This window comes from Lepus europaeus, chromosome 9 (genome assembly GCF_033115175.1).
Source record: "Lepus europaeus isolate LE1 chromosome 9, mLepTim1.pri, whole genome shotgun sequence".
Lineage (NCBI taxonomy): Eukaryota > Metazoa > Chordata > Mammalia > Lagomorpha > Leporidae > Lepus > Lepus europaeus.
This window is the reverse complement of record NC_084835.1, coordinates 108,267,259-108,278,325: the sequence shown is the minus strand read 5'-3', so window position 1 is coordinate 108,278,325 and position 11,067 is coordinate 108,267,259. Positions and strand designations below refer to the sequence as shown.

Below are 11,067 nucleotides of genomic sequence, written 5' to 3'. Positions count from 1 at the left end.
CTAGTACTGAAACAGTATTTTTATACTTTGCGTTTCTGTGTGGGCACAAACTGATGAGGTCTTTACTAATTATATACTGAATTGATCTTCTGTATATAAAGAGAATTGGAAATGAAAAAAAACAACCTGGTGTTAAAATGGAAATGGCATAGAAAATTAATTAATTTGAAAAAAAATTATGTAGGATCTCTGTCTTTAATGTGCTGTACATTGCTATTTAATGCTATAATTAGTAATCCAATTGTAGTTTTTTCACTTTATATTGCTATATGGGCAAAATGTTGAAATCTTTACCTAATATATACTAAACTGATCTTCTGTATATAAAGAGAATTGAAAATGAATCTTTACATGAATGGAAGGGGAAAGGGAGCGGGAAAGGGGAGGGTTGTGGGCGGGAGGGAAGTTATGGGAGGGGGGAAGCCATTGTAACCCATAAGCTATACTTTGGAAATTTATATTCATTAAATAAAAGTTTAAAAAAAATCATTAGTGAATCATAACAGGGCACAAGCAGAATACCATTCATGTATGCTATTAAAATAGAAAATATACTTTTGTAAACGTGAAAAAATATTAGATAATGTTGGAAAAGATAGGTTTATGTTGGTAGTTGATAAGTGGAATGAAGGTTAAAGAGAGTGAGGAGGGATATGAAGAAGGCTTAAATATATATGTAATATTTTATATCTTTTAAAATTTATTTGTTTTCATATCTGTTTTTAAGACTTATTTATTAAAAAGAAAGAATGACAGAGAGAGAGGAATCATACATCCACTGGTTCACTCCCAAAATGCCAGCAACAGCCGGGGCTGAGAAAGCCAAAACCAAGATCCAGGAACTCCATCCAGGTCTCCTACATGGGTCCCATGGACAGGGACCCATGCAGTTGGGCCATCACCTGCTGCTTTCCCAGCTATGTTACCAAGAGGCTGGGTCAGAAGCACAGCAGCCAGGACTCCAACTGGCACTTCGCACTGGCCACTGGAATGTCAAGCAGCAGCTTGACCCTCTGATCCACAAAATCGGCTCCTGTATCTTAAAATAAGGTGGAAAACAACAAATTATTGATTGTTATTATTGACAATGATCTGCACTTTCTGTTTGAAATGTTTCATATGCAGAACTATGTATGGAATGAATGCGGAAGTGCATGCTGAAACACAAGTTCCTAATACAGGGGCCTCAAAAGTTATTGGAATTATTCAATGGTGAGACTTGATGATTGATAGAGGTTTTTTTTTTTTTTTTTAAGATTCATTTTATTTATTTGAAAGAGAGAAGGAGAGAGAGAGAGTCTTCCATCTGCTGGTCTACTTCCAAATTGGACACAATGACTGGGACTGGGCCAGGCTGAAGCCAGGAATCAGGCACCTCCAGGTCTCCTCATGGATGTGGGGCCTCAGGACTTGGGCCGTCCTCTGCTGCCTTCCCAGGTGTATTAGCAGGGAGTTGCATGGAAGTGGAGCAGCCAGGACTCGAACTGGAGCAAGCCAGGGCTTTAACACACTGAGCCCCAGCACCGGCCCCGGGGTGTTTTTGAAACCCAGCCACCACATCATTGTTCTTTATGGCTGGAAGTTATTTCCGTGTCTGCAAAGCGTCCCGGTTCTGTCTGCTTTGTGCAAACAAAGAGGCAGCGGCAGAGCTGGGTCCTGGCTGCACCGTGGGGTCCCAGAGCGGGTAGAGGTTGTATATGGTGGTGTCTCCACAGCAGCCGAAGTGGATGATTTGGTGTCCTCCAGAGGGGTCCCTGGGGACTTTAAACCTGGGGTAGATGCTGGGGTGTAGTGAGGGCGCCGCATGTTGCGGGTAAGCGAGGCCCCGGGGGTAGGCGTCTTCAAGGTATCTGGCTGGTGCTTCCACTGGCGCCCGGAAGGAGTCGGGTGTGACTGGGTCCTCCAGGGGTCTCTGGGGCTGAGCTTCCTGCGGGGGGGGGGGGGGGGACTTGAGTGCATTTTGCTCTCTTGAGTTTTGCTCTGTGGTTCTTGAACCAGACCTGCACCACCTGGGGTCTATGTTCATTTTGGAGGCTACTTCTTCCTGAAGGTCACGGTCTGGGTACGGGTTCTTACTGAACAAGATGTTCAGGTCTTCAAGCTGTTCATCAGTGAATATGGTTCTTTTCCGCTGTGATGTCTTTTTATATTTGCCTTGAAGGAAGTCCCCTGAGCTGGACATCTTTGTACTTCGACCTGTTCCCGTGTTCAGCTCCAGAGATGAGGACTGGAGCAGTTGTTTTTAAAATCACATGGCAGGAACACCTCCCTCCTGCAGTGCCTCTTGATAGAGGTCTTAGATTGACAATCCAGTTAAAGAGTCAGCTGAATCACAATAGGAAATAGAACCTATTAAAGGTAGGAGGTGCAGATTTGTCTTGTTTGGGTATTTTTTCCATAGACACCTATTAGATCAAATCATATGAAATAACCACTTCTAGTAGCTCAAAATGGTAAATATTAACAATTCCATATTGTTTGACTTTTTGGTTGAATTTTTCCTCTTTCCTAAGCACTGGTGTTCTCTTCAAGTGAAGGCACAGAGCTCCTTATGTCAAACAAAGGTGAGGGAAATCCTATTACTACCACACATGATTCTAGCTAGCTGATGTTAAAGACCACATGAGATACCAATCTTAGTCTAGCATTATCACACCTCCATAGAGATGAAGTGCACTAGATTTACGGTTTCCCCTGTAATCCCGCTTTTTCTTAATTGTTTTTATTTTTAATAAGGCATCAAGTCAGGGAATAATGTAAAATTATACTTTGTTGCCCACAGAGCTCATAAATCCTGATCAAGCTGCTTATCCAAGAAGCCCTCTGTTTTACTTATTCACATGAAGCGTTTGAGAAAAAAGATCAAAGTTTCAGAAGCTTTGAGACACAAAGGAGATAAAGCACCAGTGAAAGGTCACTGGAGGCCTGGAAGAGAGAGTCTAAAGACAGTTTGCTGAAAAAGAACTTCATTTAAACACAGTAATTTGAAAACATGCACAACAGGAGACAATCTATATTATCTTTTATTTGCTCAATCTTTTTGGTTTTACTACTGCCAATTCCACCCCTGCAGTTCAGACCTGGCAGCAAATCTCTGTTTCTTTCCAGCAGCTTCTCACAAGCTGATAAGAAAACAAACTTGAAGAAGAAAAAAGAAGGGACTAAAATCCCCGACCTTCCCTTTTCTCTATACGCATCGTATTTCTTATAGCTTCATCCAGAACATGTGGAGGCTTGACAATGGAAATTTAGGCTTGACCTAGAAATGTCTCCCTCTATGACTAGCATAAACCTTCATCTTAATGGTTTTATGCATTCATATAAAGTCTTCAGCAGTATTGTGTATATCTTGGAAACATAATGACTGTTCGTCAATTCATCCTTATGTCCTCTGAAGGTGAAGCACTTTGATATGTGGAGCTGCAGAACTGTGGAGCTGCACCAGGAGAAATAACATTCCAACTATTATCTTACGTAGTGCAATCATTTATTTAAGTCTAACCATCTGTCATATTTTGGGTGGCAAATTACATACTTAAGAAGGATTTTTAAAACTCATACTGTTGCCATGCTTTGGCTGACAAGGATTTATTTTTCATATTGAAACAGTAATTCTTACTCATCTTCACTATTTTTTAAAAATAAATCCCAGTGGACTATTGTGTTTTAAGTACCTTGTCATGATTCTCACCAGTGACATCCAGGCCATCTTCCTGAAGCACCAGTTCTGGAATAGATTGATCAATATGTCTATGTGGATTGAGTTCTTTATTGAGGTTTTTCAGAATTAAAGAACTGCACTTTCCAAAATTCACGAGTTTGTCGAGTAAGCTGAATTAACACCTCACTGCTACTCTTTTTAACCTTAGTTTGGCAGAGATATTTTCTAATGTGGCTCCCTGAAAATTTTCCAAAAAGAGTAGTCCAAGGTTTCCTACCTATTCCTAAAATGTTTCTCGTTACTAATTCTGGATTCTTTCCAGAAGGCTTTAAGTTGGCTTTTACTTCTCAATCAAGATCTGAATATTTATCAATTTATTTATTTTTTAAAAAAGCAATTTATTTTTACTTATTTGCTTATTTGAAAGGCCGAGAGACAAACAGGCAGAAACTTTTCCAGCCCCTGCCTGGTTCACTCCCCAGATGATGCAATAGTCATGGCTGGGCCAAGCTGAACATGGGCGGCAGGGGCCCAAACCCCTGAACCATCACCTCTGCCTTTCCAGGATGTGCAGAAGCAGGAAGCCTGAGTCAGGAGTGGACATGGACCCACGCATTCTGACTTGGGGTACTGACAGCCCAAGAGGCAACTTAAGGCCGGCACCGTGGCTCAACAGGCTAATCCTCCGCCTAGCGGCGCCGGCACACCAGGTTCTAGCCCCGGTCGGGGCGCCAGATTCTGTCCCGGTTGCCCCTCTTCCAGGCCAGCTCTCTGCTGTGGCCAGGGAGTGCAGTGGAGGATGGCCCACGTGCTTGGGCCCTGCACCCCATGGGAGACCAGGAGAAGCACCTGGCTCCTCCCTTTGGATCAGCGTGCTGTGCCAGCCGCAGCGTGCCAGCCACGGCGGCCATTGTAGGGTGAACCAACGGCAAAGGAAGACCTTCTTCTCTGTCTCTCTCTCTCTCACTATCCACTCTGCCTGTCAAAAATAAATTTAAAAAAGAGTCATCTTAAGCACTACACTGACCACCCACCCAGGAACTGAACTTTAGTTTCTCTGTAACATAATAATTTCTGTTTTTATTAGAAAATTATTTTCTTTAACTGTAGCTTGTTTTGTGGGTATAAACCCTAAAAAGTGATCATTAGATGTGAAGGCCCATGGTTCCCTATAAAGTTTTCTAAGAGCAAAAGGAAAATTTGAAAACTTGACAAACTTCAACCAGCATCAGACACTTGTTTCTTTTTTATTTTATTTTTTTTAATTTTTATTTTATTTTATTTTATTTTATTTTTATTTTTGACAGGCAGAGTGGACAGTGAGAGAGAGACAGAGAAGAAGGTCTTCCTTTTGCTGTTGGTTCACCCTCCAATGGCCGCCGCGGCTGGCGCGCTGCGGCCGGCGCACCGCGCTGATCCAATGGCAGGAGCCAGGTGCTTATCCTGGTCTCCCATGGGGTGCAGGGCCCAAGCACTTGGGCCATCCTCCACTGCACTCCCTGGCCACAGCAGAGAGCTGGCCTGGAAGAGGGGCAACCGGGACAGGATCGGTGCCCCGACCGGGACTAGAACCCGGTGTGCCGGCGCAGACACTTGTTTCTAACACCCTTGATGGTGTAGACATTTTCAAACCTCCTACAGCCCATCATGGTCCTTGCGTGCCTAGTACCAAGAAGTGGAGAAGCTGCAGTGGAGCCTCCCTAATTTAGCACTGCTAAAACCCAACATTAATCTGGAATTCTCTAGTTTTCCAAGGTTTCTTCACTAACTAGAGAGAAGCAGAGAAGAGAGACAGACAGAGAGAGAGAGAGAGAGAGAGAGAGATATTCTATGTGCTGGTTCATTTCCCAAATGCCCACAGCACCTAAGGCTGGGCCAGGCCCGAGTCTGGAGTCAGACAGACTGGGTCTCCTGTGTGGGTGGCAGGGACCTAAGTGATTGAGGAATCATTTACTGCCTTTCCAGGTGTGCACACCAGGAAACTGGAACTGGAAGCAGAACTGGGACTCAAGCCAGGGGCTCTGATATAGTATGCAGGCATCAAAAGCGGCAGGTTAACCACTGTGTCAAAAGTCCACTCCAGGAGCCAGCACTGTGGCATAGTGGGCTAGCTCTCTTGTGGCACTGACATCCCATAGGGAAGCTGGTTTGTGTCCCGGCTGCTCCTCTTCTGATCCAGTTCTCTACTATGGCCTGGGAAAGCAGTGGAAGGTGGCCCAAGTCCTTGGGCCCCTGCACTCATGTGGGAGACCCAGAGGAAGCTCCTGGGTCCTGGCTTCGAGTCAACCCAGCTCTGACAGTTGTGGCCATTTGGGAGTGAATCAGTGGATGGAAGATCTTTCTCATTGTCTCTCCCTTTCTCTGTCTGTAACCTTATCTCTTAAATAAATTAAAAAAAAAAAACAACTTTTTTTTTTAAAGCCCACTCCATCTGATTCACATTTTCAAATCATCAGTTTTAAATAATGTAGACGTATTTTTATTCTAAGTGATTCTCAGTGCAACATCCTCTTACACAGGAGAAAACATGTTCTGGGGACCCAATAGTCTAGGTACTCTGAACACAACTCTAGTCTTAGTTGCACACTATATTAGAGCAGAGTTGTTCTCCCCAGTAACTCTATGGTTAGTGCATGCCAGTTCCTCCCATTAACCACTAAAATATAATTACAATTCATTCATTTTTCTATTTAGTTAGCATTTGGAATAATGCGCTCCTGCAGTGCAAAGCATACTGCTAAGACTGTAAGAACTAAGAATTGGCAAGACATCAAAAAACCCTTCGTGTGATTCTTATTTTTATAGTTTTATTTTCTCTTCTTTAATATGCTTCCTTTTATCTATTCCTTTTGATTTTTGCTAATACAATAAAGTTTGATCTATCCATTCAAAAGAATCTGTGCAGAAAGCAGAACAATTGGATGAATAAAAAAATTGATAGAATAAAAACAAAGCTAATTTTAATTAAGTACTTGAATCCATCACTGACTGATTTATAGAGTATATTGAAAGTAGACTAAAAGTTTTTATTTAATATTACATTTATTTTCATAATTTTCCTTTAATGTTTTTCTCATCTTTTGATTTTTGTGTTCATCTCTTAACCTACTCAGTTCTTAACCATTGTTAATTTAAAACAAATGTCTAAGATCTTTTTAGTTGCCATTGAGAATCTCTACCAGCCTGTCAAACAGGCACACATTCTGTCACCCTCATGATTCTAATCCAGCTCTGTAAGAAGTGTTAGAAATTGTGCACAGTATATATTCATGGCCCCAAACATAATAGAACAAGTTGTGTGCTACCCACACCACTTGAGCTGTGAATATGTAACCAGTTTGTTGTGCCCACTGGGCTGGGTTATATTATTTTCTATTCCAGCCAAACTGAAATTCAGCTTTTTGAATAGCACCTTCATTTCTTTAGGTATGTTAGTGGCATTGATACCCTTGGGATTCTATTTTACCAGGTGCTATTTCTTACTTCAACAAGAATTTTATTATTTTATTTTATTGACTCTCTAAATGGAAGAAGATTTACTGAGCATATACTGAGAGAGTGTTATATCTTGAGACAATGTAATTAATAGCCCTGTAGAATAACATTCATTTTGGTTTGGCATTGAGAAGTGTGACCCCACATGGAGTGAAGGGAGAAAAGTAGAAAAGTCTCCATATTTCAGGTTTCTGTGTTGTCTCTAGGTGCTATTGGGATAGTCATTTTGCATTTCTCAAGCAACAACTTTTTTCTTATTCACATATTGTCTAGATTGGAAAGGTGAGTGTATCAAATCTTCATGTCATTATTTTAATTGGCTGCAATAAAAATTCACTGGGAGAGCTGATAAAATCAGATTGTGAAAGCTTTGCTAAAACTTAGGCAAATCATATTTTAATTAAAAATTGTTTATGGGAGAGAGAGAGAGAGAGAGAAAGAGAGAGAAAGATTCCCATTCATTGGTTTATTCTCTAAACGTTCACAATGGCCAGACTTGGCTGAGCCAAAGCTGTCAAGAACTCAGTCCAGGTCTCCATGTGGCTGGTATGAACCCAACTACTTGAGCCATCAGTGCTGCCTCCTAAGGTCTGCATTAGAGGAAACTGGGGTCAAGAGCCTCAGCTGGTATCAAACCCAAGTACTCCAACAGGGATGCAGGCAACTTAACACTTAGGCTAAATGCCTACAAGTCATTTTTGTTGGTAAACAGAGTGTAATAGACTAAGTTAGAAGTGCCCATACTTAATTAATTTCCATTAAAAAGGAAAAGTATGATAGAAAAAATACACAATAGAATGCAATGGAAAGTATGACATCTGGGACACTGTTAACACAGCATGACCACTGGGATACTCTTATTTTGGTGGTTTTGAACAGAATCTCTCCCCTTTGTGTTGCTACTGGATTATTCTGAGGCTCTTGTGTTAGCTGCCAAATTTAGTGGATTGCCTTGCTTCTTGGTGTTCTCAAGATAACCTCAATTTAAAATCTTTCCTTTGTAGATTCTGGTTGTCAACCCTTTATCTGTTGCATAGTTTGCAAATGATTTTTTCCCATTCTCTCGGTTGCCTCTTCACTCTCCTGACTGTATCTTTTGCAGTACAGAAACTTCTCAAATTGATGCAATCTCAATAGTTAATTTTGGCTTTGACTGCCTGTGCCTCCAGGGTCTATTCTAGGAAGTCTTTGCCGGTACCTATATCTTGCAGGGTTTCTCCAGTGCTCTCAAATAATTTTATGGTGTCAGGTCGTAGATTTAAGTCTTTAATACATGTTGAGTGAATTTTTGTGTAAGGTGAAAGGTAGAGGTCTTGCTTCATGATTCTGCACATGGAAATCCAGTTTTCACAGCACTATTTCTTGAATAGACTGTCCTTACTCCAGGGATTGGTTTTAGATCCTTGATCAAATATAAGTTGGCTGTAGAGTTTGGATTGATTTCTGGTGTTTCTATTCTGATCCATTGGTCTATCCATCTGTTTCTGTACCAGTACCATGCTGTTTTGGTAACAACTGCCCTATAGTATGTCCTGAAATCTGGTATTGTGATGCCTCCAGCTTTGTTTTTGTTGTACAAGATTGCTTTAGCTATTCGAGGTCTCCTGTGTCTCCATATGAATTTCAGCATCATTTTTTCCAGATCTGAGAAGAATGTCCTCAGTATTTTGATTGGTATTGCATGGAATCTGTAAATTGCTTTTGGGAGAATGAACATTTTGATGATATTGATTCTTCCAATCCATGAGCATGGAAGATTCCTCCATTTTTGGTATCCTCTTCTATTTCTTTCTGTAAGGTTTTGTAGTTTTCATCGTAGAGATCTTTCACGTCCTTGGTTAAGTTTATTCCAAGGTATTTGATTTTTTTGTGGGTACTGTGAATGGGATTGATCTTAGAAGCTCTTCCTCAGCTGTGGCATTGTCTGTGTATACAAAGGCTGTTGATTTTTGTGCATTGATTTTATATCCTGCTACTTTGCCAAACTCTTCTATGAGTTCCAATAGTCTCTTAGTAGAGTTCTTTGGATCCCCTAAATAAAGAATCATATCGTCTGCAAAGAGGGATAGTTTGAGTTCTTTCTTCCCAATTTGTATCCCTTTAATTTCTTTTTCTTGCCTAATGGCTCTGGCTAAAACTTCGAGGACTATATTGAATAGCAGTGGTGAGAGTGGGCATCCCTGTCTGGTACTAGATCTCAGCGGAAATGCTTCCAACGTTCCCCCATTCAATAGGATGTTGGCCGTGGGTTTTTCATAAGTTACTTTGATTGTATTGAGGAATGTTCCTTCCATACCCAATTTGCTTAGAGTTTTCATCATGAAAGGGTGTTGTATTTTATCAAATGCTTTCTCTGCATCTATTGAGAGAATCATATGGATTTTCTTCTGCAGTCTGTTAATGTGGTGTATCACATTGATTGTTTTGTGCACATTGAACCATCCCTGCATACCAGGGATAAATCCCATTTGGTCTGGGTGGATGATCTTTCTGATGTGTTGTTGCATTCTATTGGCCAGAATTTTATTGAGGATTTTTGTATCTATGTTCATCAGGGATATTGGTCTGTAATTCTCTTTCAATGTTGCATGTTTTTCTGGCTTAGGAATTAAGGTGATGCTGGCTTCATAGAAAGAATTTGGGAAGATTCCCTCTTTTTGATTGTTCTGAATAGTTTGAGAAGAATTGGAGTTAGTTCTTCTTTAAATGTCTGGTAGAATTCCGCAGTGAATCCATCTGGCCCTGGGCTTTTCTTTGTTGGGAGGGCCTTTATTACTGTTTCAATTTCTGTGTCAGTTACGGGTCTGTTTAGGTTTTCTATGTCTTTCTGGTTCAATTTGGGTAGGTTGCATGTTTAAAGGAATCTATCCATTTCTGATAGATTTCCCTGTTTGCTGGTATACAAGTCCTTGTAGTAATTTCTGATGATTCTTTTTATTTCTGTGGTGTCTGTTGTTACGTTTCCTTTTTCATCTCTGATTTTATTGATTTGGGTCTTTTCTCTTCTTTTTTTAGTTAGTTGGGCCAATGGGGTGTCAATTTTGTTTATTTTTTCAAAAAACCAGCTCCTCGTTTGGCTTATTTTTTTGTAATTTTTTTTGGATTCAATCCTGTTGATTTCTTCTCTGATTTTAATTATTTCTCTTATCCTACTACATTTGGGTCTGGTTTGCTGCAGGTTTTTTAGATCCTTGAGATGAATTGAAAGCTCATTTATTTGGTGCCTTTCCAATTTCTTGATGTAGGCACCTATTGATATAAACTTTCCTCTTAACACTGCTTTTGCTGTATCCTATAAGTTTTGGTATGTTGTGCTTTTATCCTCATTTACTTCCAGAAAATTTTTGATTTCTCTTTTGATTTCTTCTATGACTCATTGTTCATTCAGGAGCATGTTGTTCAATCTCCATGTGTTTGCATATGCTCTAGGGATTCCTGAGTTGCTAATTTCCAACTTCATTCCTTTATAGTCTGAGAAGCTGCATGGTATGATTCTAATTCTTTTGAATTTGCTGAGACTTGCTTTATGGCCTAGTATGTGGTCAATCCTAGAGAAGGTTCCATGTACTGCTGAGAAGAATGTAAATTCTTTATGTGTAGTTTTAAAAGTTCTGTAGATATCTGTTAGATCCATTTGGGCTATAGTGTCATTTAAATCTACTGTCTCCTTGTTGATCTTCTGTCCTGTTGATCTGTCTATTTCTGAGAGTGGAGTATTGAAGTCCCCCAGTACTATTGTATTGGGGTCTAAGTCTCCTTTTAAGTCCCTTAACCAATCTTTTAAATAAACCGGTGCCCTGTAATTAGGTGCATATACATTGATAATCGTTATATCTTCCTGTTGAATTGATCCCTTAATCATTATATAGTGCCCCTCTTTCTCTCTCTTAACAGTTTTTGTGTTAAAGTTT

At 40.4% G+C, this 11,067-nt stretch overlaps 1 protein-coding gene across 1 annotated transcript; it reads right to left on the bottom strand.

Annotated features, from left to right (window-relative positions):
- Positions 1 to 1,582: 1,582 nt before the first annotated feature.
- LOC133766379 (divergent paired-related homeobox-like) lies at positions 1,583 to 2,182 on the bottom strand. Its single transcript, XM_062200037.1, has one exon. The coding sequence runs from the start codon at positions 2,180 to 2,182 to the stop codon at positions 1,583 to 1,585; it is 600 nt and encodes a 199-aa protein (XP_062056021.1).
- Between the last annotated feature and the right edge of the window lie 8,885 nt (positions 2,183 to 11,067).